The sequence below is a fragment of the Oncorhynchus mykiss genome, chromosome 25, assembly GCF_057628025.1.
Source record: "Oncorhynchus mykiss isolate SJ-2025 chromosome 25, ASM5762802v1, whole genome shotgun sequence".
NCBI lineage: Eukaryota > Metazoa > Chordata > Actinopteri > Salmoniformes > Salmonidae > Oncorhynchus > Oncorhynchus mykiss.
In genome coordinates this window covers 80,567,718-80,593,837 of record NC_143046.1, presented here as the reverse complement: position 1 = coordinate 80,593,837, position 26,120 = coordinate 80,567,718, and the positions used below count along the sequence as shown (strand labels likewise).

General features: G+C 43.0%; 1 protein-coding gene across 1 annotated transcript; it reads right to left on the bottom strand.

The window, feature by feature from the left end:
- Positions 1-8,725: 8,725 nt before the first annotated feature.
- LOC110505822 (transmembrane protein 121) lies at positions 8,726-11,973 on the bottom strand. Its single transcript, XM_021585277.3, has 3 exons — positions 11,770-11,973; positions 11,297-11,467; positions 8,726-10,476 (listed from the first exon to the last, which is right to left on the bottom strand). Exons 1-3 carry the CDS (start codon positions 11,881-11,883, stop codon positions 9,793-9,795), a joined length of 969 nt encoding a protein of 322 aa, XP_021440952.1. The 5' UTR covers positions 11,884-11,973; the 3' UTR covers positions 8,726-9,792.
- Positions 11,974-26,120: the final 14,147 nt, after the last annotated feature.

Genomic DNA, 26,120 nt, shown 5'->3' with positions numbered 1-26,120 from the left:
AAGATTTAACATTTCTTATCACTGTAAAATAAATACGATCATGCTTAGTGACAGTATAATATTGGCACTATTTCATATAATTGCCAAGAGATAATTTTCCACTTAACGTCCACTGAGCGACGCAGAGACACCATTCAAATGTGTGCAGTCGTTACAATTTCAGTTTTAAGAACAAAGTGATTTCGTCCACCTGTGTCCAAGAGAAAGTGGTCTTAGTTCAATTCTTATGAAACCATTTCCTATTTTTTTCATGTTGAGAGCTCTAAATCCGGCTAAGAGTATAACAGACACAGGAAATCATTCCTTTGTCAGGAGAAGCCAGAAGCTATGCAAATATGGGGTCTGAAACCTGACACTGCAAGTCAGCCCTGCTGGGAGAGTGGGAGTGGAGAGCAGAGAGATGGGGCAAGGTTTGCCAAGTCTAACTTAACTTCTAGAACAATGACCACTCATAACCCGCCCACAAGGCCTGAAAAACCAGCCCCCCAAAATGTTTTGCAGCAAAAGAGGAGTGAGCGAGAAGCAGCTAGCTAGTGCTGTTAGTTCCTTCCCGCTGGGCACAGGCGTCGTTTCAACGTCTAGTTTTGATTTAAATGTTTTTGAGATGTCAATTAACGTGAATTCAATGTCAAATCAACAACAAAAAAATCGCCCTGCCATTAGATTTAGGTAAAACATTTGGTGAAAAAAATACGAAATTCCCTTAATCCAATCAGTTTTCCACATTGATTCGAAGTCATCACATTTAATAGTTAACCAGTTTTTGCCCAGTGGGTTGTTCTCACATCACTTGACATGCACGTCATGACATGTGCTGGCGCTGCTCTCCTCCTGCTTGCTCTCTGAACACACACACACACACACACACACACACACACACAGACACCCCTCCCTCCGGCCTTCCCCCTCCCTCCTTCCCCACCACTCACTCTCCCAGCAACAGCCGGCCTCACTGCCTGATAGTCAGTAGCAGCAGGTCACAGTGAAATTAATAGATAGAAAAAAAAGAAGAGAAATGCCATGGCAGCCGCGGGGCAATTTAAAAGTAGCCCGGAAACCTGCATCCCGCGACCAATACAACCGCAACATTGTTTTCAAAGTAGCCCAGTTTGCAGGAAAACCGTGGACATAGCAACCCTGGTTGGGACTTTCTTGCAATATAAAACACTGAACCCCAAGACATTCACAGAACGCTTTGTATGCCAAAATGTCTGTTGGAACCGGTCCAGAAATGCTCAAAGTCCCCCAAATAGGGACTTAACATCTAAGAGTTAAAGATTAAGGCTTGTCTCTTCATCTGTCCTGTTTGGATATCCGTTCTGTAGGCATCTGCAACAATGTTCATTTCATTTCTTGTCTAGGGTCCAAGGGGAAGTGGCCATAGAATCAGAATCAGCTAGAGACCAGAGACCTGGCCAGCTCTCTGCTCTGCTGTGATAGATAAGTAGACCCAGAATAGCAGAGACTATTATTTATCACCGGAGCCAGTGGTGCTACCTGGCAGACTCACCCAATCGGCAGACTCTAAATTGCTTTCTGCAAACCATTGATTCCCCACCATTGATACTGCTTCTCTATTCTACTATATGGTACCCTATACGGTACCCCCTTTGCTGTAATCTGTTCCCTCTCCTGGCCATGCTACTGTATCACCAGCCCTGGTCGTCTTTTTCACACTCCTGGGCTAAAGCACCCAAACACTCATTTACAGGAACTAAGTAAGAGTTGAGCATCTAATTGTGCATTTTGCATGGTAATGTATAGACTGGGTCTTGGTACTGTATAGCCTGGATCTTGGTACTGTATAGCCTGGGTCATGGGACTGTATAGCCTGGGTCTTGGTATTGTATAGCCTGGGTCATGGGACTGTATATCCTGGGTCTTGGTATTGTATAGCCTGGGTCATGGGACTGTATAGCCTGGATCCTGGTACTGTATAGCCTGGGTCATGGGACTGTATCGCCTGGGTCTTGGTATTGTATAGCCTGGGTCATGGGACTGTATAGCCTGGGTCATGGGACTGTATAGCCTGGGTCTTGGTACTGTATAGCCTGGGTCATGGGACTGTATAGCCTGGGTCATGGGACTGTATAGCCTGGGTCATGGGACTGTATAGCCTGGGTCTTGGTAATGTATAGCCTGGGTATTGGTAATTTATAGCCTGGGTCATGGGACTGTATAGCCTGGTTCTTGGTAATGTATAGCCTGGGTCTTGGTAATGTATAGCCTGGATCATGGGACTGTATAGCCTGGGTCTTGGTAATGCATAGCCTGGGTCATGGGACTGTATAGCCTGGGTCTTGGTAATGTATAGCCTGGGTCATGGGACTGTATAGCCTGGGTCTTGGTAATGTATAGCCTGGGTCATGGGACTGTATAGCCTGGGTCTTGGTAATGTATAGCCTGGGTCATGGGACTGTATAGCCTGGGTCTTGGTAATGTATAGCCTGGAACACTGGAAACGCGTTCTCTGGAGTGATGAATCACGCTTCACCATCTAAAAGTCCAATGGACGAATCTGGGTTTGGCGGATGCCAGGAGAACGCTACCTGCCCCAATGCATAGTGCCAACAGTAAAGTTTGGTGGAGGAGGAATAATGGTCTGGGGCTGTTTTTCATGGTTCAGGCTAGTGCCCTTAGTTCCAGTGACAGGTAATTTTAATGCTACAGCATACAATGACATTCTAGAAGATTCTGTGCTTCTAACTTTGTGGCAACTATTTGGGGGAAGGCACTTTCCTGTTTCAGCATGACAATGTCCCGTGCACAAAGCGAGGTCCATGCAGAAATGGTTTGTCGAGATCGGTGAGGAACAACTTGACTGGCCTGCACAGAGCCTTGACCTCAACCCCATCGAACACCTTTGGAATTGGAACGCTGACAGTGAGCCAGGCCTAATCGCCCAACATCAGTGCCCGAACTCACTAATGCTCTTGTGGTTGAATAGAAGCAATACCTTCAGCAATGTTCCAACATCTAGTGGAAAGCCTACCCAGAAGAGTGGAGGCTGTTATTGCAGCGAAGGGGGACCAACTCCATATTAATGCACATGATTTTGGAATGAGATGTTTGACGAGCAGGTGTCCACATACTAGAGTATTCTGTTTCCTCCATTAAAATGATAAGCAAAGACATTGTGTGATTATCTCTCAGATTAACACAGCTATGGTCATTTGAATGGTGTTTGAGAGCTTGGTCTTTGGTGTTTTACGCTAAATATTATGCATGTTTCCTGCCAAAGAGAGAGCATACACACACACACACACACACACACACACACACACACACACACACACACACACACACACACACACACACACACACACACACACACACAAAGACACATTGGGAAACTATAGGGGCTGTGGGCCCTCTTTATTATTCATTCTATATATAGTGCTGAGCTCAGGGAAACAGAGGATTCCAAATCACCTAATGTACAGTGCCCATATTAGGAACAGCCTCTGAGTCACACGGAGTGAATATAGTCAGAGCCAGTATTCACAAAGTATCTGAGTGCTGAACTACAGTAGGATCAGGTCCCTCATCTTATTCAGTATTATTTATAAGGCAAAATTGATCCTGATCCAGCACTCCTACTCTGAGATGCTTGATACATACGGGCTCTGGCGTCTGACACCTCTTTCTTGTAACTCTAAGGATGTCCTAATATGGACACCATTCATACGGTCTGGTCTCATACTTTAAAAGCCTCACAATAGCAGGGAAATCGGATCCCCTTCTGAGAGGCTTACACCTAATAAGCAGCTTTACCCATCCTCCATCCCTCCATTAAACACACACACACTGCCCCTCTCCCCAGCCCTTTTCCTCCCACTCTCACCCTCCCTTCCTCCCATCGTTCTGTTTCTCACTCGCTCCCTGTCTAAATTCTTGCTTCTCTTCCACCCCACCGCCCATCCCTCCCTTTCTTTGTTTCCCTCTAACCATCCTCGCTCTGAAATTCTCTCACAGAGTATAGAAGTCCTCAAATGAATGCTGCTTCATTGACAGTGTCTATATATATATATATATATATATATATATATATAGTGGGGAGAATAAGTATTTGATACACTGCTGATTTTGCAGGTTTTCCTACTTACAAAGCATGTAGAGGTCTGTCATTTTTATCATAGGTACACTTCAACTGTGAGAGACGGAATCTAAAACAAAAATCCAGAAAATCATATTGTATGATTTTTAAGTAATTAATTTGCATTTTATTGCATGACATAAGTATTTGATACATCAGAAAAGCAGAACTTAATATTTGGTACAGAAACCTTTGTTTGCAATTACAGAGATCATACATTTCCTGTAGTTCTTGACCAGGTTTGCACACACTGCAGCAGGGATTTTGGCCCACTCCTCCATACATACATTCTCCAGATCCAACAGGTTTCGGGGCTGTCGCTGGGCAATACGGACTTTCAGCTCCCTCCAAAGATTTTCTATTGGGTTCAGGTCTGGAGACTGGCTAGGCCACTCCATGATCTTGAGATGCGTCTTACGGAGCCACTCCTTAGTTGCCCTGGCTGTGTGTTTTGGGTCGTTGTCATGCTGAAAGACCCAGCCACAACCCATCTTCAATGCTCTTACTGAGGGAAGGAGGTTGTTGGCCAAGATCTCACGATACATGGCCCCATCCATCCTCCACTCAATACGGTGCAGTCGTCCTGTCCCCTTTGCAGAAAAGCATCCCCAAAGAATGATGTTTCCACCTCCATGCTTCACGGTTGGGACGGTGTTCTTGGGGTGGTACTCATCCTTCTTCTTCCTCCAAACACGGCGAGTAGAGTTTAGACCAAAACGCTCTATTTTTGTCTCATCAGACCACATGACCTTCTCCAATTCCTCCTCTCGATCATCCAGATGGTCATTGGCAAACTTCAGACGGGCCTGGACATGCGCTGGCTTGAGCAGGGGGACCTTGCGTGCACTGCAGGATTTTAATCCATGAAGGCGTAGTGTGTTACTAATGGTTTTCTTTGAGACTGTGGTCCCAGCTCTCTTCAAGTCATTGACCATTGACCCGCCGTGTAGATCTGGGCTGATCCCTCACCCTCATGATCATTTATGCCCCACGTGGTGAGATCTTGAATGGAGCCCCAGACTGAGGGTGATTGACCGTCATCTTGAACTTCTTCCATTTTCTAATAATTGCGCCAACAGTTGTTGCCTTCTCACCAAGCCGCTTGCCTATTGTCCTGTAGCCCATCCCAGCCTTGTGCAGGTCTACAATTTTAACCCTGATGTCCTTACACAGCTCTCTGGTCTTGGCCATTGTGGAGAGGTTGGAGTCTGTTTGATTGAGTGTGTGGACAGGTGCCTTTTATATAGGTAACGAGTTCAAACAGGTGCAGTTAATACAGGTAATGAGTGGAGAACAGGAGGGCTTCTTAAAGAAAAACTAACAGGTCTGTGAGAGCCGGAATTCTTACTGGTTGGTAGGTGATCAAATACTTATGTCATGCAATAAAATGCAAATTAATTACTTAAAAATCATATAATGTGATTTTCTGGATTTTTGTTTTAAATTCCATCTCTCACAGTTGAAGTGTACCTATGATAAAAATTACAGACCTCTACATGCTTTGTAAGTAGGAAAACCTGCAAAATCGGCAGTGTATCAAATACTTGTTCTCCCCACTGTATATATATATATATATATGTACAGTGTCATTATAGTAAAAATAAAGAAAAACCCTTGAATGAGAAGGTGTGTCCAAACTTTTGACTAGTACTCTCTCTCTCTCTCTCTCTCTCTATCTCTCTCTCTCTATATATATATATATATACATACACTGCTCAAAAAAATAAAGGGAACACTAAAATAACACATCCTAGATCTGAATGAATGAAATATTCTTATCAAATACTTTTTTCTTTACATAGTTGAATGTGCTAACAAAATCACACAAAAATGATCAATGGAAATCAAATGTATCAACCCATGGAGGTCTGGATTTGGAGTCACACTCAAAATTAAAGTGGAAAACCACACTACAGGCTGATCCAACTTTGATGTAATGTCCTTAAAACAAGTCAAAATGAGACTCAGTAGTGTGTGTGGCCTCCACGTGCCTGTATGACCTCCCTACAACGCCTGGGCATGCTCCTGATGAGGTGGCGGATGGTCTCCTGAGGGATCTCCTCCCAGACCTGGACTAAAGCATCCGCCAACTCCTGGACAGTCTGTGGTGCAACGTGGCGTTGGTGGAGCGAGACATGATGTCCCAGATGTGCTCAATTGGATTCAGGTCTGGGGAACGGGCGGGCCAGTCCATAGCATCAATGCCTTCCTCTTGCAGGAACTGCTGACACACTCCAGCCACATGAGGTCTAGCATTGTCTTGCATTAAGAGGAACCCAGGGCCAACCGCACCAGCATATGGTTTCACAAGGGGTCTGAGGATCTCATCTCGGTACCTAATGGCAGTCAGGATACCTCTGGCGAGCACATGAAGGGCTGTGCGGCCCCCCAAAGAAATGCCACCCCACACCATGGCTGACCCACTGCCAAACCGGTCATGCTGGAGGATGTTGCAGGCAGCAGAACATTCTCCACGGCGTCTCCAGACTCTGTCACGTCTGTCACGTGCTCAGTGTGAACCTGCTTTCATGTGTGAAGAGCACAGGGCGCCCGTGGCAAATTTGCCAATCTTGGTGTTCTCTGGCAAATGGGCTGTAAAGCACAACCCCCACCTGTGGACGTCGGGCCCTCATACCACCCTCATGGAGTCTGTTTCTGACCGTTTGAACAGACACATGCACATTTGTGGCCTGCTGGAGGTCATTTTGCAGGGCTCTGGCAGTGCTCCTCCTGCTCCTCCTTGCACAAATACGGAGGTAGCGGTCCTGCTGCTGGGTTGTTGCCATCCTACGGCCTGTTGCCATGTACTGGCCTGTCTCCTGGTAGCGTCTCCATGCTCTGGACACTACGCTGACAGACACAGCAAACCTTCTTGCCACAGCTCGCATTGATGTGCCATCCTGGATGAAATGCACTACCTGAGCCACTTGTGTGGGTTGTAGACTCCGTCTCATGCTACCACTAGAGTGAAAGCACCGCCAGCATTCAAAAGTGACCAAAACATCAGCCAGGAAGCATAGGAACTGAGAAGTGGTCTGTGGTCACCACCTGCAGAATCACTCCTTTATTGGGGGTGTCTTGCTAATTGCCTATAATTTCCATCTGTTGTCTATTCCATTTGCACAACAGCATGTGAAATTTATTGTCAATCAGTGTTGCTTCCTAAGTGGACAGTTTGATTTCACAGAAGTGTGATTGACTTGCAGTTACATTGTGTTGTTTAAGTGTTCCCTTTATTTTTTTGAGCAGTGTACATATATATATATAGAGAGAGAGCGAGAGAGAGTACTAGTCAAAGTTTGGACACACCTTCTCATTCAAGGGCTTTTCTTTATTTTTACTATTTTCTACATTGCAGAATAATAGTGAAGACATCAAAACTATGAAAGAACACATATGGAATCATGTAGTAACCAAGAAAGTGTTAAACAAATCAAAATATATTTGAGATTTGAGATTCCTCAAAGTAGCCTTGACGACAGCTTTGCACACTCTTGGCATTCTCTCAACAAGCTTCATGAGGTAATCACCTGGAATGCGTTTGAATTAACTGGTGTGCCTTGTTAAAAGTTCATTTGTGGAATTTATTTCCTTCATAATGCGTTTGAGACAATCAGTTGTGTTGTGACAAGGTAGGGTGGTATACAGAAGATAGCCCTACTTGATAAAATACCAAGTCCATATTGTAGCAAGAACAGCTCAAATATGCAAAGAGAAACGGCAGCGCATCATTACTTTAAGACATGACATTCAGTCAATGCAGAAAATATCAAGAACTTTGAACGTTTCTGAAACTGGCTCTCACAAGGACGGCAACAGGAAAGGAAGACCATGAGTTACCTCTGCTGCAGGGGATAAGTTCATTAGAGTTAACTGCACTTTAGATTGCAACCCAAATAAATGTTTCACAGAGTTCAAGTAACTGTTCAGAGGAGACTGCGTGAATCAGGCCTTCATTGTCGAATTGAATTAAAGAAACCACTACTAAAGGATACTAATAATAAGAAGAGACTTGCTTGGGCCAAGCAACACGTGCAATGGACATTAGACTGGTGGAAATATGTCCTTTGGTCTGATGAGTCCACATTTAGGTTACAACCAGCTCAAACCTGTTCCAACTGTCTTTGTGAGACACAGGGTAGGTGAACAGATGATCTCTGTATGTGTGGTTCCCGCCGTGAAGCATGGAGGAGGAGGTGTGATAGTGTGGGGGTGCTTTGCTGTTGACACTGTCAGTAATTTATTTAGAATTCAAGGCACACTTAATCAGCATGGTTACCACAGCATTCTGCAGCGATATGCCATCCCATCTGATTTGCGCTTAGTGGGACTATCATTTGTTTTTCAACAGGACAATGACCCAACACACCTCCAGGCTGTGTAAGGGCTATTTGACAAATTAGAGTGATGGAGTGCTGCATCAGATGACCTGGCCTCCACAATCACCAGACCTCAACCCAATTGCAATGGTTTGGGATGAGTTGGACCGCAGAGTGAAGGAAAAGCAGCCAACAAGTATTCAGCGTATGTGGGAACTTCTTCAAGACTGTTGGAAAATAATTCCTCATGAAGCTGGTTTAGAGAATGCCAAGAGTGTGCAAAGCTGTCATCAAGGAAAAGGATGGCTACTTTGAAGATCTATAATATAAAATATATTTTCATTTGTTTAACACTTTTTTGGTTACTACTATAGTTTTGATGTCTTCAATATTATTCTACAATGTAGAAAATAGTAAAAATCAAGAAAAACCCTTGAATGAGTAGGTGTGTCCAAACTTTTGACTGGTACTGTATATATATTTAAAATAACAAAGAGAATTACAGCATTACACCATCACTTAAAAACATTGTTTTGGAATTACAAAAAATCCCAGTTTGTCAAAAAGTACAAGGAGTTTACAGGAGACCTGGGTTCAAGTACTACTGGAAATCTTTAAAAAACGTTTGTTTGCTCTAGCCTGCCTGGAGTGCCAGATGGGTGTGGTTTGCAGTCTTGCTACTAATCCATTGGTTCCATTGTGCCAGGAAAGCTCAATCAAGTCCAGATAAAGTATTTGAAATTATTTCGAATAGTATTTGCACCCAGGTCTGGTTACAGGTGGATTTATAAGCTCATGTCAGCTGAGTTGGGCTTTGTATCTGAGGTCACCTGTATGTGTCTGTCTGTCTGTCTGTCTGTCTGTCTGTCTGTCTGTCTGTCTGTCTGTCTGTCTGTCTGTCTGTCTGTCTGTCTGTCTGTCTGTCTGTCTGTCTGCTAGTCCACCATAGAGAAGTATAGAAACACACACAATAGAATAGAAAAACACATCAGTCTTTATCAGAATGATCTCATCAGTTCATCTGGTAGGCTGGCTGGCAAGGCGCTGGGCCGTTTTCCTGAGCTGGAGCGGACTCAGTGAAACATGATGTTTCTTTCTGCCACCCCATTGGACGGAAACAGTCTTTTTGGGGGTCATCCTGTGCTCTGAGAAGTCTAGTTCAGTCTAGCTGAGCTCTGAGAAGTCTAGTCCAGTCTAGCTTTGCCCAGGGTCAGACACTTGTCACACTTTTCACACTACTAAGCCAAGCTAAGCCAAGCTGTACTGCGCTGGTAGTTGCTGGAAAGCACAGTGTGAAAGAAAAATACCCAAGCCATCACAGTATGGATCCGCTCGGCATTACAGTGTGAAAATGATGTAACTATCCATGGGCGAGGGTCATGTGTCTATGACCTCGGTTGGTGAGGGTTCGTCGGGGAGGCTAGTGGTGGCATTGGGCAAGGTCTGGTTGTGCCCGTGGTTGTGACCCACAGAGTTCCCTTGTTGCAGCTCTAATGCTATACCTGCCATGCTAGGGTCCTGTGGAGGGAACTCCTTCACCTGCCTCCTATACTCCAGAAACGTACAGGCCTTCGTGGCTATGGCCACCACGTTCTTCCCTATGAAGATTGTGGAAACCCTACTATCCTGGAACAGCACCATGTTGACCCCACGGATCATGATTGTCACTATGTTTATGGTAACAAGACTAAGAACAGGGTACAGCATCATCTTCTGGGGCGAGACGTGCTCCCCCTGGACACTGATCTCAGACAGGGAGACACAGGGCAGGATAAGGAGGAGGATGTAGCAGTAGAAGAACATCAGTCCCTCAGCCCAGATGGGTAGGCCCGTCCGCTGGGGCTCCCACAGGTTGGCCTGGATGTCCAGAACATCCAGCAGGTCCAGGGCCACCCAGAACAGCCTCCCCCGCATGTCCTCCTTCTTCCGGAAGGTTCTCACATACTCCATGCTGTCCAGAGCAACAAGGACCAGGTACAGCCCCGGGACGCACACAGAGAGGAGTAAGGTTAGAGCCTTGCGGGCCACCGTCTCCAGGCTCTTCCTGTCCGCCTTGTAGTTCTAGAAGATATAAGACATTATTTGTTGTTAATTGTCAGAGAGATATTGAAATGTGTCTTTTTCTGGATTTCTGTGAATATCCAGCCCTGTCAAATCCCGACTTGAAACTATCAGTTTGCAGCATCCCCTCCCCGCCACCCAGCCAATACACACATACACACCCCTCGGTTAGCCACAGTGCAGCGTCCCTGGAGCAGTTTAGGGCTGGAGTATCCTGCTCAAGGGCACAACGAAAGGAGATGGTATCTGGGATACTGATGCCAGCAACACTCCGGTTGCCGGCTGTAATGGGAATATTTAAAATGAATAACGTTCATATTCAGTTTAGAGTGTTTAACGCAATGTTTAGCATATTTCTGTGTTTTCCCGTTCTGTACTACACATGATTCCAAGTGTTCTGTTTGTAACACTCGGATTGATGGTCACTAGACTAGATGTTATGGATTAAACTCATATCTGTTGATAGTGAATGACTGGAGATACAAGGACTGAGGACACTGATTATCATTGTATTATGTGAAACACTGTGTGATTCTGTAGCAGCTGACAATCACTGCCTTTTGTTTGGACTTCCTTGAAGCCTCTCTGGCTGGTGTTTACAGTACACTTGGTGCTGTCTGATTAGAATATTAAGAGGCCAGTTAGAGACATTCTATGCATCTGTTCTGGAGGTGTCTCCCTGCATTATTGTAATTAAACCGTATTGATTTTGAATGACTTTATCAATGACTGCTCTCCTTTTTGTTCAGCTGGAAATTCCTATTACAGCGGCCCATTCGAACCCGTGACACTCTGGTTTCTGGCCCACCTGTCTGCCTACCTGGAAGACGAAGTAGAGTTTGATCTCCAGGACGAAGATGTAGAGGAACCAGAGGATCATGGCATAGCCACGCTTGGCAGTTTTCACCTCGGCCCCGACCCAAACCGCCACGTAGCGCAGCACGATGAGGAAACAGATGTCTCCCACCAGCACGATTATGCACACCCCGATCTACAAATACACATCGTACTTTATTTACCTATCATTAAAATCACAACACAGTTTTTACAGTAAAACAATATATTGAAATAAATTAAAAGCAAACAATTGAAAGGCAATGAAAGAGATGCAAAAAAACTAAGGATGTCAAAACAGTAAAATCACTGATTAAAGGCCAAGTTGAAAACATTTTGTAATTCAAAGCTACAGTCTACGATTGGTACATCTATTTTTTGACTTTTAAATGAATGATAAATAGTTGTATTCTTTTTTGAATCACAGTATACAGCTTTTTTTTTTAAATGGCCTCTTACCTTCCTGGGCCCTTGGTTCTGCTCTACTAGGTAGGCATCCATAAAGGCCATGCTGGTCATGATCACCATTGTGGTCAGGCACACATGGCGCTTGTCTGGCTGCGGCAACACCATGGTGGGTAATGGGGGTTATAGTTCTATTGAACTTCCTGTTGTAGTCCTCCAAAACAAAAGTTGTAGTCCTACTTTACAGTTTGTTCAGGAAGTTATTTTAGAGGCAAAAGTCAAGTATACCATACCAATCCCTACTAGATTAACAGATACATTTGGATTTGTTTACATTATTGAGAAGAATGCACTCCCACTCCTTAGAATAATGCAACGTGTCCTCCATTGATTGGTTTGGAAAAGACAACACTTCTAGGACCGAGAGGGCAATGGGACCAATTCAGGTTGGGAGAATTGCAATGATATATTATGGTCTGTTTAAGCCATACAGACTGGTGCATTCCCTCTCTCAGCGCAGTTCCATTGAGTCTGCTGTTCTACTGCTGACATCACAACACAACTCCATAACCTGGGAATCCCCTCAGTAATAGAGTGAACATAGCAGCTGGGCTTTATTGCTCCATAGGAAAATGACAAAACCACATATCTTCAGTTGTAGACTTTGTAGTGGCCGAGTCCTCACGGAAGCAACATGGACTGGCAGAGGACAACAGCAGCAGGACATTTCCTGAGGCAAATGCGTGCGTTTGCTTCAATTGTCCAAAGTTATCACTGTGCCTTCACTGTGGGGCTTCTAAAGAGAATCTACTGGGGAGGAGAGAATGGAGTTCCACGCGCTTCTGATCAGACAGACCTCAGAAAGAGTTGTTCCTGTGATGAGTTCTGTACAAATCCACAGTAACTGTTTCTCCTATTTCAGTCCGTAGAGTCTAGGGAAGAGAGAAGAGAATAAGGGGTTAGTTTAGCCCAATCTGTGCTGTCTAAACTCCTGTGATTACACACTGTTACAGCAGGGGGCAGTAGTATGACTTGGATTCGTGTCAGAAAGGGAACCACATACAGAAGACAAGGGATAACACACACACACACACACACACACACACACACACACACAAAATATATATATATATATATATATATACTGTGAAATTTACATTTAGCTGGATTGCAAATATACTCCTGTGTTAATCCGGCTTAGTGGGCTGGCATTGGAAAAACTATAATAAAGGGAAAGGAGAGTAGACTCAATAAACATGCCTATACAACCCCATACCTCCAAAGCTGCCAAACACATCCATGTTCATTACCTTAAACCATCTCAATATACAGTTACTGTCTCCTCTAGATTCAGACTGTAAAAATAACACTCCTATTTCCACCATGTAATGTTCTTCAGGTATTCAATATTTCATGCCAGTGGATTTCTTTGACCTTTGCATGATACTGTGAGTGGCTGCCAGCTGCTGTAACTGTAAAGTGAGGTATCTAGGGCTAATTCAGTCACTCTTGGGGGTTGCAAAATCAAGAATTCCCTGCTTATTAAGCGAGGGCTTGCACATTTTACCACACTATATACATTTGTGTGACTGTCCTTGTCTATCAGTGTACCAGTGTTTAATTACTTGTCAAAAGTTAATAGGATCCAACTAAACAAATAACAAACAAATAAATGCAATGTTATTGCACAAAACAGTCAAATCCTCGCAATGTTATTGCACAAAACAGTCAAATCCTCGCAATGTTATTGCATAAAACAGTCAAATCCTCGCAATGTTATTGCACAAAACAGTCAAATCCTCGCAATGTTATTGCATAAAACAGTCAAATCCTCGCAATGGTATTACATACTCTTATCACAGAACAATAAGAGGGCTCGCAATGTCAACCACTCACCACACATTTACCTCATAATATGGTTTAATCAAGCCACATATCAACAAACTTTTTCCCTCGTCAGTGCATTTTTGCCCCAAAATATCACAAAGAAATCCTTGAGAAATCGTGGAGACTGTTTATCTCCCAATATAGCTAATGCCATCAACAGAATAACTAGAATGGAAATCTTATCCATTCTAGGTATTCTATTTCTATGTCTAACACTCTCCAGGCAGTGCCTAGAACAGCGCTACTGCTGGCTTCCATAGCAACCACAGGCTTCTATTGAGAAAGTGTAATAATACGGGATGATGAGCCTCAAGCAGCGGAGAGCCAGGGCTTTCTGGGAACAGAGAGATTATCACCACAAGCCACTGAGACTAGGATGTGTGCGGAGAGAAGAGGAGAGAGGAGGAGAGGAAAGACGAGGACAGGAAAGGAGAGGAGAGGAAAGGAGATGAGAGAAGAGGAGGAGAGGAGGAGTAGAAGAGAGAAGAGGAGGAGAGCAGGAAAGGAGAGGAAAGGAGAGAAGAGGAGAGAGGAGAAGAGGAAAGTAGAGAAGAGCTACAGTATGTGTTGTTAGAGAGAAGGACAGGAGGTTAGGAGTGTGGGGGTTTTGTGTGGGAGAGAGGAGAGGAGGAGAGGCAGAGGGAAGGAGAGGGACAAGGCTGTGGGTTGAGGAGAGGAGGAGATAGGCTGAGTGCTGTAGGTGAGGAGAGGAGGAGAGAGGCTGAGTGCTGTGGGTGAGGAGAGGAGGTATGTGGATGACAGCAACATACAGTATGTGGCACACAAGGGGGAAAGGGACACGCTCTATCTTGTACCTCATTGGAATGTTTAACACACACACACATGTCAAAGGGCTGAGACACGCAAACACACGCACACCAGTAGACGCTCCTTAGTGGAGGAAGGACAGGACCGTCCTCCTCAGGGAATTTCAGAAAAATAAAATAGCGAAACATTAAAAAAGTTTTCCTCTTTATTTACAGCTATACTAAATATATTCACGTCACCAAATAATTTATTAAAACACACTGTTTTCCTATGAATGTCTACAGTAGCCTCAACAGCACTCTGTAGGCTAGCACCATGGTGTAGCCGGAGGACAGCTAGCTTCTGTCCTCCTCTGGGTAAATTGACTTCAATACAAAACCTAGGAGGCTCATGGCCACCCCCTTCAGTAGACTTACAGAGTAATTATGACAACTTCCAGAGGACGTCCTCCAACCTATCAGAGCTCTTGCAACATGAACTGATATGTTGTCCACCCAATCCAAGGACCAGAGAATGAATCTAGTACTGAAAGCATAAGCTACAGCTAGCAAGTATTGCAGTGCATAATATGTGGTATATAGTTGACTCAAAGAGAGAGAGAGAAAGACATTGGTTGAACAGTTTTGTACAAATTAATTTATTCTGAAATTAAGGAGGACCAAGCTACTCCAAGTGTATCATTTTAAAAGGCTAATTGATCATTAGAAAAACCTTTTGCAATTATGTTAGAACAGAGCAAACTGGTGCTAACCAGAATAGAAAGCGAAGTGGGAGGCCCCGGTGCACAACTGAGCAAGAGGACAAGTACATTAGAGTGTCTAATGTGAGAAACAGACGCCTCACGAGTACTCAACTGTCAGCTTCATTAAATAGTACATGCAAAACATGAGTCTCAATGTCAACAGTGAAGAGGTGACTCCAGGATGCTGTCCTTCAAGGCAGAGTTGCAAAGAAAAAGCCATATCTCAGACTGGCCAATAAAAAGAAAATATTAAGATGGGCAAAATAACACAGACACTAGACAGAGGAACTCTGCCTAGAAGGCCAGCATCCCGGAGTATCCTCTTCACTGTTGACGTTGAGACTGGTGTTTTGCGGGTACTATTTAATGAAGCTGCCAGTTGAGGACTTGTGAGGCGTCTGTTTCTCAAACTAGACACTCTAATGTACTTGTCCTCTTGCTCAGTTGTGCAAGGGCCTCCCACTCCTCTTTCTATTGTAGTTAGAGCCAATTTGCGCTGTTCTGTGAAGGGAGTAGTACACATCATTTTACGAGATCTTCAGTTTCTTGGCAATTTCTCTTATGGTATAGCCTTCATTTCTCAGAACAAGAATAGACTGACGAGTTTCAGAAGAAAGGTCTTTGTTTTGGGCCATTTTGAGCATGTAATCAAACCCGCATATGCTGATGCTCCAGATACTCAAACAGTCTAAAGGAGGTCAGTTTGATTGCTTCTTTAATTAGTACAACAGTTTTCAGCTGTGCTAACATAATTGCAGAAGGGTTTTCTAATGATCAATGAGCCTTTTAAATGGATAAACTTGGATTAGCTAACACAACATGCCATTGTAACACAGGAGTGACGGCTGCTGATAATGGGCCTCTGTACACCTATGTAGATATTCCATAAATAATCTGCCGTTTCCAGCTACAAAAGTAATTTACAACATTATCAATGTCTACACTGTATTTATGATCAATTTGATGTTATTTTAATGGACAAAAAAACAAACAATTCTTTCAAAAACAAGGAAATATCTAAGTGATCCCAAACTTTTGAATGGTAGTGTACTGTATATATTAATGTGAGGATAATTTTCATACTGATAGGCCGGCCTACTGTAGTGTATCCTACTCAAACACCCAGCTCAAGCAGAGAGGGATGCTGTGTTAGCTAGCTGGCTATGGCTATCCAACACTGAAACTCTTCCAAGTTAAAGTAAGCTTTTGGTTTTATAAAAGTATTGCCACCTGGGCCTGGGCCTGCCAGTGTAACTGCTAAACTGCTTGCTGTACACTGTTCTGCATTATTGTAGTGGGTTTACTAACGCGTTAGTACTAGTAGCTATGTTAACTATGACATTCGCTAATATGGTGACAAAGATGTAGGCTGTGTGTAGCGGTTAGCGGTCATGGTATGCTTTGGCTTGGAAAGGTTTTTTCGCCTGTTCACAGACAGTTGTGAAGTCCTGAAGTGAAGGAAAAAGGTAGAGCAAAAGAGCGCAGATGTGAGCAAAGTGATCATGCTGTTTGAATGTGGCTGCTATGAAAGTGACCTGTGTGTGCTGGTGATCAGGAGTGTATTCATTCTGCCGATTCAGTTGAAAAAGTTTTTTAAATGGAAACAAACGTAACGAAATGGGGATAAACAGTTTGCAACTGTTGGGACTAATGATTACACCCTAGATCAGCTACTGTAGATGCAGGCAAGAGTGTGCACAGTGGTACTGAATGTGTCACTGTGTCACCATGATTACACACATTTTTCTCTCGACCTGTGCACCTTCGTTGTAAGCTTTCATTCGTAGGTTGTAGCAACCTCATGATGGGTATAGGGAAAATGTAAGTATCATGTAGTAGCCTAAACCAATTAATGTTACATTGAGCTGGGTGAATGGAATCTGAATGACAGTCATCCAATATGTTGTAATAGAAATAAGGCCATGCTAATCTTAAACAGCACCAACCGCCACTGACGCACACACTCGCTCATCTCTTTGATGGCCAGCCCTCAGCTGGAGGAAATTAAAAGGTCATGTGGGTCAGCTTTTGTCTGGTCCCCCATCAAAATGGAGTGTTTCTCTCGCTCTATATTTAGCTGAGACAATGTAAAACCTTGTGCGTTTTAGCCTTTGGGATCAGTTCCATTTCAATACAATCACTTCAGGAAGTAAACTGAAATACTAATTCATTGGAATTTAAATGGAATTGATCCCAAACCATGCTGAGCAGCATTACCTGAATGAAAACCACACATTAATTTGCTAGTAGCTGAACGTCTGTTTTCCTGCTATTGACTTTGTTTCATAACGAATACATTCCAATAAAGCTTGTTTGATGCATGAACACGTATTTCATCACGAAATTGCCTTTTTAATATAAAAGGAAAACAACTTTCGGCTGGCCCTGAAATTGGCGTCTGGGGTAATACGGCGTCTGGTTGATTTATCACACATTGATATTGAGATATTGAGACAAACTCCCATTTGGAGGAGATGACGCTGCAGCGAGCTCGCTGTACAGGCTCCTGAACAATTCTGCTATTTAGTGTGTGCTTTTCTTTACCGTTGTCTTCGTACATAATGTTTCCTCCATCATTTCCTATGACTAAAATCAGAACAGTGATCACTAAACTTGAATTGGATGAACATTTCTACTTTTCATTTCTACTCCAATGAGTAGGCAGCTCTGGATTATTCCGGACCAGGCCCTAATCCCCGTGACTTGAGAGAGGAAGGGACGGTGCAAGAGAGGCAAACGAGTGGATATCCTGATGAGACAATGTCGTCAAGTAAATAAACCGCCTCTACCCTCGATTCTATTGGTGAATGTACAATCACTAGAATACACACCGGAAAAGCTCTGTTCGAGACTATCCTATCAACAGAACCTGAAGAACTGTAACATCCTATGTTTCCCGGAGTCAAAGCTGAACAAGAACATGGATAACAGTCATTTAGCTGGTTTTCTATGCATCATCAATACTGAATGTCTTCGGTAAGTTTAAGGGGGAGGGGTGTGTATCTTAATTAACAACAGCTGATGCACAGATGATAACATCTCTAATGTTAAGGAAGTCTCAAGTTTTTGCTCGCCTGAGTAGAATATCTAATGAAAAACTGTAGACCATACTACTATATTTTTTGTAGCTGTCTATTTACCACCACAAACCAATACTGGCACTAAGACCACACTCAACCAGCTGTATAGGCGCCATAAGCAAAAAATAAAATGTACATCTAGAGGCAGCACTCCTAGGGGCCAGGGATTTTAATGCAGGGAACCTGAAATCTGTTTTGACTTATTTTTAGCAGGAAGTCACCTGTGCAACTAGAGAAGATAAAACTCTAGATACTCCACACACTGAAACGTATATAAAGCTCTCCCTTGCCATGACTTTGGCAAATCTGACCATAATGCTATCCTTCTGTTTCCTGCTTACAATCCAAAACTAAAAGAGGAAGTATCAGTGACGAGCTCAATACAGAAACACCTCTGGTTTACTGACCCCTGCCTGCCTTGACCTGTCTATTGCCTGCCCCTGTTGGATTATTAATAAACCATTGTTAATTCGATGTTGTCTGCATCTGGGTCTTACCTTCACACCTGATAAAGCCTTCAAACAGGCAAAGTGACATTACAGGAATACAAGTAAGACTTTTAAACAGGTTAACATTCAAAAGCCGGATTACCAGGAAGCATACTTAGAGCATGCACTGACCAGCTGGCAAGTTTCTTCACTGACATTTTCAACCTCTCCCTGAACCAGTCTGTAATACCTACATGTTTCAAGCAGACCACTTTAGTCCCTGTGCCCAAGAACGCCAAGGTAACCTGTCTAAACAACTATTACCCCGTAGCACTCACATCTGTAGCCATGAAACGCTTTGAAAGGCTGGTGATGGCTCACATCAACACCTCTGCAACTGTATCCTGGACTTCCTGACGGGCCGCCCCCAGGTGGTGACGGTAGGCAATAACACATCCACCATGCTGACCCTCAACACGGGGGCCCCTCAAGGGTGCATGCTTAGTCCCCTCCTGTACTCCCTGTTCACCCACAACTGCGTATCCGCGCACAACTCCAGCACCATCATTAAGTTTGTTGACAACACGACAGTGGTTGGCCTGATCACAGACAACGATGAGACAGCCTATAGGGAGGAGGGCAATGACCTGGCTGTGTGGTGCCAGGGCTTCAAACTCTCCCTTAACGTCAGCAAGTTAAAGGAGCTGATGGTGAACTACAGGAAATGACGGGGATGTAGTGGAGCGGGCGAGAGCTTCATGTTCCTCAGTGTCCACATCACTAAGGAATCATCATGGTCCACACACACCAACACAGTCGTGAATAAGGCACGACAAAGCCTCTTCCACATCAGGAGACTTAAAAGAGTTGTCATGGGCCCTCAGATCCTCAAAAATATTACAGCTGCACCATTGAGACTGGCTGCATCCACCGTTTGGTATGGCAACTGCTTGGCATCTGACTGCAAGGTGCTACATATGGTAGTGTGTATGGTCCAGTACATCATTGGAGCCGAGCTCCTTGCCATCCAGGACATCTATGCCAGGCAGTGTCAGAGGGAGGCCCTAAAAATTGTCTAAGTCCAGATACAAAAGTTGTAGACTGTTCTCTTTGCTACCACACAGCAAGCGGTACCGATGCACCAAATCTGAAACCAACAGGACCCTGAGCAGCTTCTACCCTCAAGCCATAAAACTGCTAAATTGTTAGTTAATTAGTTAACAAAAACTACTCAGACTGTCTGCATTGAGCCTTTTTGCAATAACTCTTTTGACTCACATACACTGCTGCTACTGTTTATTATCTATCTTGTTGCCTAGTCACTTTATCACTACCTATATGTACATACAGTATATACTTCAATTACCTCATACCCCTGCACATCGACTCTGTACTGATACACGTGTATATAGATAGCGAAGTTATCGGTAGTCATTGTGTATTTATTCCTTTGTAACGCTCGTCTGTGGTGGAAGAAAGTGAGGACCAATGCGCAGCGTGGTAAGTGTTCATATTTTTAATAACGTAATGAACACTGAACAAAAACAAATAAAACGACAAACGAACAGTCCTGTATGGTGCAGAAAAAACACTGAACAGAAAATAATCACCCACACCACACAGGTGGGAAAAGGCTACCTAAGTATGATTCTCAATCAGAGACAGCTAACGACACCTCTCTGAGAGCCATACCAGGCCAAACACAAAAACACCACATAGAAAAAGGAACATAGACAACCCACCCAACTCACGCCCTGACCATACTAAAACAAAGACATAACAAAAGAACTAAGGTCAGAACGTGACATCCTTTAGTAAATATTTTATATTATTTCTAAATATTTCTCTGCATTGTTGGGAAGAGCCCATAAGGAAGCATTTCACTGTTAATCTACACCTGTTGTTTACGAAGCATGTGACAAATACAATTTGATTTGATTTGTATTTGACATTAAAGAATGGTCATTCAGACATGCAAACATAATAAGAAAGGCAACACACGGGCACAAATGAAAGCATGCATGCACGAGGGCTGTTAAGCTGAGGCTTTAAATCAACAGTTTAATTAAAATGGCAGAACACATGGGACCAGCGAGAGGCTGTGTCGTTGCAGTACAGAGCAGAGCACTGAGGTAGCGGTATGTGGTATTTTATTAGGATCCCCATTAACTGTTGCGAAAGCAGCAGCTACTCTTCCCGGGGTTCACACAAAACATGAAACATGACATACACCAGGTTTGCTGTACATTTGAGCAATATGAGATGGAAGGGAGTTCGTTGCCTTAATGGCCCTATAGAATACTGTACACTTTCTTCAATTTGTTCTGGATTTGGGCCTTTTAGCCACTCCTTTTTCTTAATTCAACCATACAGTTTTTAAATTCCTTATTAATCCATGGAGCCTTAACAGTTCTAACAGTCAGTTTCTTAACAGGTGCATGTTTATCAATAATTGGAAGAAGCAACATCATAAATGCATCAAGTGCAGCGGCTGGATGTTCCTTATTAATCACATCAGACCAACAAATATTTTTAACATCATCCACATAAGAGTCAAAGCAAAATCTCTTTACACTATTTTAGGCGCAGCTTTCGGAACTTTGGCTTTCCTGGATATAGCCACTATATTGGTATTACTGCATCCAATGGGTACGGATACAGCCTCAGAACAAAGTTCGACAGTATTAGTAAAAATGTGATTGATACATGTGGATGATCTTGTTCCTGAAGTGTTTTTAAACACCCTTGTAGGTTGATTAATAACCTGAACCAGATTACAGGCACTGGTTACAGTAAGAAGCTTCCTCTTGAGCGGACAGCTTGTTGAAAACCAGTCATTATTCAGGTCCCCAAGAAAGTAGACCTCACAAGCATTTCACACATGTTATTTAGATACTTACTGTTAGCACTTGGTGACCTATAGCAACACCCCAAAAGTAAACCTGCAACCACAACACTTCAACAACACATGACATAAGATATTCTCTAAGCATTACAGAGATATGGGTCTGAATATATACAGCAATACCTCCCCCATAAACATTTACATCTCTTCTGTAGATGTTATATCCTTGTATATCTACTGCTGTGTCATCAAACTATTAACTAAGTGAGTACAGAAATAGCTGTTTTCATCCCTTTCCTCGGTAGCTTATCAGAGAAAACAGCAAACAAAACAATAAAGAATAAAACACATTCACCACTCCATTAATCAGTTGACGTTGAAGCTACGAACCCATAGGCTTGGCTCTCTCATCCCCTCTCATCCCTTCCAGGCTTTTGGAAGGGAGGGTGGACAATAAGCCTATCAAAGCAGATGTAAGCAATGTCCCCACACACTCTGGTAGCTTTCATGGGTGGGATAAGTTCTTTCCTATTCTGGCGCACGGCTTCTGGATAGTCCTCGTTGAGGAAGATATACGTTTCTCTCAAGTTCTTCGCTCTTTCCAGAACAGCTACCTTGTCATTGAACCTTAGGAACTTGGCCACTATCGGCTTAGGCCTATGTGCACTTTCCACCTCAATCTTCCTGTGGTCCATCTTCCGTTTCTCCAAGATAATTTCCCTCACTTTGTCCTCAGACTCCATCCAGGTCTTGTGGAGATTCTGCAATTCCGTCCACAACCATGTTGTTCAGCCTTGATTGTCCCTCGAAATAATCTGATTTCTCCATCATTATTATCATGGATTCACATACAGAACTGATGTCCTCTCTCAATGACTTACAGATTGCTGTCATCTTGCCGTTCTCCTGTTTCAACTCATGGAGCTGACCCTGGGAGAACTGCAAACTGTCCTTCGGGTCCTGGACCTCTAAGGTCAGGTCATCCATTTTTTAAATTAGTTTTAACTCCACCAGTATTTTGACAAAACACTTGAAGCTATTTTTTTGTTTCTAATAACTGCTTGTAAAACTCTTTTTGTTTGTTTAAAAGATCCTTCACCTGTGATAGAGAGACACCACTTTCCTCAACGGTACTCCTGCCGGCTTTGGTCCTTGTCATGGTAGCAATGTAGGTTACATCGATGTTACTCCTCGCAGTTACAGACAGGGCAGGTCGCAGGGAAGATTGAAAACAACAACAAACAGCCACAAGCACAACAGACCACATCATGGGATCCAAACTCAAAAAAGCTACTAAGAAACCTTTCAATAGAATTTCAAAACTTTCCAAAACAACAAACCGAGCTCTCTCATTCCGCGTTCAACAGGAAGTGATGTGTACAGTAGCAGCCCATACCATTGCATATGGAGTTTTCTTCATCAACAAACTAGAACAAGAAAAGGTGTGTGTGTGTTTGTGTAGTCTCATCTGTGATCTATGCTATTTAATTTTAAAAATCACCAGCCTGTTTATTTGATTTATTTATTAAGATACTGTACTATTTCCACTTCTAAAGGCTTCCACATGCAAATGAAGAACCAACTAGACAGCTTCTCTACACAAACATCGTTCCTTAAACTGTTTACATTAGGGATGATTTGCATTCTACGTTACACCTCAGATATTCATACATTTTCGATGAGCACATAACTCTAAATTCTACCGCTTTAAAAACATATTTAGATGGTAAATTATACACTGTCTGGCATAAGAGGGCAGTCTGTAGTGAAGCCCTATCTGAGCTGTTAATTACTTAATCATGCTACTTGAGAAATCTTTCCACAAAGAAAGCTTGACCTCATTAGGTGGTCAGTGATGTAGAATGTTAGCCTGGGCGCGAGACCTGTTTGTGCTTTCATTCCTCCTTGCCACTTCTTGTCATATGTCAAACATGAGTGGAATGATTATAATCGTGCCGTTTGGCGCGACTATAGTATGCATTGGTTGAAACTCAATGTTAAATTAAAATCTCCCTACCATATGTAAGTCAATATGACACCAATGTCGATGAAAATGTGCAAATCAACTTGATTGGTGGTACACAACACACTCCCCACCGGTTGTCATGATCCGTCCAGCCGTTACCAATAATCATTATACCATATTTTTGACAGGGTTGTTAGCACTAGGGTCATCAGACAATCTTTTTACCCAAACCTAGCTCAAATTCTAGACATCGGATTAAAATGAATTACAGCGTCCATAAAGTGACCATTAGACTTAGATCAATTTGGACTGTAACGTCTACTCCTGCTCCCGCGTTTTAAGACGCTAGGCATATGTCACTACTTCACAGGAGAGTCATTTGAAAGTAAAAACTTGTTTTAAATAAAAAATTCCTTCTGGAACATCTGTAAATGTGAATCAAATCATTAAATTACAAGCCTAGTTGGTTTAGGCATGGAAAAAGGCAGGAACCTTCCCACTACCCATGATTGGCTGGCTAGCTTATGTTTTTTTTTTGTGGAAGATACTACGCAGTGCATAGACCCGCTCATGCACTCAATGTTGTCGAGATACATCAAGTTTCTATAAGGGCACAAGACAAGACCCATATGCAGACACAGGAGGCAGATGGTTTAGCTCCGATATTTCTGCACTGACTCTATCTTGCACTGACCGTACGCACACTCACTAGACTATACACTGAGTCCAAACAGTACAGGGCATTAGACAGTCTCGAGGTCAGGACAGGCAGGGTTTCAGTAACCAGGTCCGAGTCCAAACAGTACAATGCGTCAGGCAGGCTCGAGGTCAGGGCAGGAAGAATGGTCAGGCAGGCGGGTTTGGTGTTAGGACAGGCAATGGTCAAAACCAGTAGGACGAGGAAAAACAGAGACTAGGAAAATAGGAGCTAGGAGATAAATGCTGGTTGACTTGGCAAACAAGACGAACTGGCACAGAGAAACAGAAAACACAGGGATAAATACACTGGGGATGATGAGCGACACCTGGAGGGTGTGGAGACAAGCACAAGGACGGTTGAAACGGATCAGGGCATGACCGTTTCCTGTTAGGCCTATTTGGCAGGGAAACTGTGAAGCCAATTGTAAAGTATTTTATTAAAGTCAATACAATATTCTGCCACACATGAACACATTTCATTTAGGCCATAACTGAATCAATTTCTGTAGACTATACAGTATATACACTATTCTGGCCATATGAACTCATTTGTAAATTATACAATATTTGTAGCCATACATTATTGAATGAAAAGCAGTTAACATACAAATTTAATTACAGACTCATGAACAAAATCATAGTTAACATACACAACATTGTTTTACTTTTTTTTAACAATCCATAAATACAATCATGCCTACATGTTGCTTCAGCTTCCCCAGCGCTTCATATCTTCCCAAGGAAACTCAATGTATTGTAGCCTCATGCAGACAAAAAAGTAGAGGAGGAAGGAGTTCACTTCTGCCATAGTGCTCACGGTAAAATATTACGCGTTGTGGCAGTACGTTCGTATTGGCTGAGATAATGGATGGGCTGGACATGCCGAGAGATGAGTTTGCATTGGTCTGCTATGTAGCATGCTTCAGTCTATAACTTTACCTGCTCAGTAGATAATCTTTTCTAGCGCAGTTTTTTTGAAAGATATGATGGAAAACTGCAAAAGTGTTGCTACTGCTCTCAACATTGCTGGCCTGAATTTAATAAGTGCCATCGACAAAGATCTGTGGGAAAAAGTTGTGATGGACTACTTTCTGGAGGAAGATCGTGCCATAATGACTCTCTCTGTCTCTGAATGAATCAGATGAGGAAATTCCTGATTTAGGTTAAAACATTTAGGTTAAAACATTGCAGAGTCTTCTGATGACAGTGATGTGGAAAAAAATAGCACAGAAGAAGAAGTTGACCGAGTTTTGAAATCAGTGGAATGCCCGATGGAAGCAGAGTTTGATAGCAAATGTGGAAGGAGTCGAAAAGAGAACACAGAAGGCTGTTGTATAAAACACCTGTCTCCGGATTACATCTTTAAACTAAGGGCAACCATGGCATCCATGACAATGAGGGAGAAGCGATCATCCATGTATACGTGCAAGAGTTTAGCTACATTTTCAGATATATGTTTGTAATTTGATCAGAAAGTCGTTTTCATGCAAGTTAAAAATGTACTGTTAGCTAGCTAGCTAATGTTAGCTGGCCGGCTCGCTGGCTAACATTACATGTATGATCTGTATGTATGATTTTTTTTAGCAAGATAAAAAATGTTCTGTCAGTACTGAGTGAATGAACAAAACATTTTGGAACCAACGCGTGCTGTCATCACCAATGTCCATTTAAAGAGAGTGTCAAGCGGACGTATATATAACAGGGTTCATAGCGTAACGGTTAGCATCACCGCCCTGGGATTTGAAGGTCCTGGGTTTGTCTACCGTAGGGGATATTTTGAACATTCTCTTTCAAAATACATGTAATATTGTATTTCAGAAAACCATTTTCATTGCAAGTTATAGCCTAATGTTAACTAGATAGCTAACATAACATAGCTTTAGCTACCTGCAGATTCATGCATTGTGGCTAGCTATGACAATAGGTTTGTATAGGTTGGGATCAAGGTTCATTGTTTAGCTCACTCTGTTTAGCACATGGCCTTACATGT

What these genes read in the sequence shown, in the direction of transcription:
- LOC110505822 (XM_021585277.3), bottom strand. Translation starts at nt 11,883, where the DNA reads ATGGTGTTGCCGCAGCCAGACAAGCGCCATGTGTGCCTGACCACAATG. An exon ending in AGAACCAAGGGCCCAGGAAG is followed by an intron (nt 11,468 to 11,769) that starts GTAAGAGGCCAT and finishes GTGTATTTGTAG; the next exon opens with ATCGGGGTGTGCATAATCGT. An exon ending in AACTCTACTTCGTCTTCCAG is followed by an intron (nt 10,477 to 11,296) that starts GTAGGCAGACAG and finishes TATATCTTCTAG; the next exon opens with AACTACAAGGCGGACAGGAA.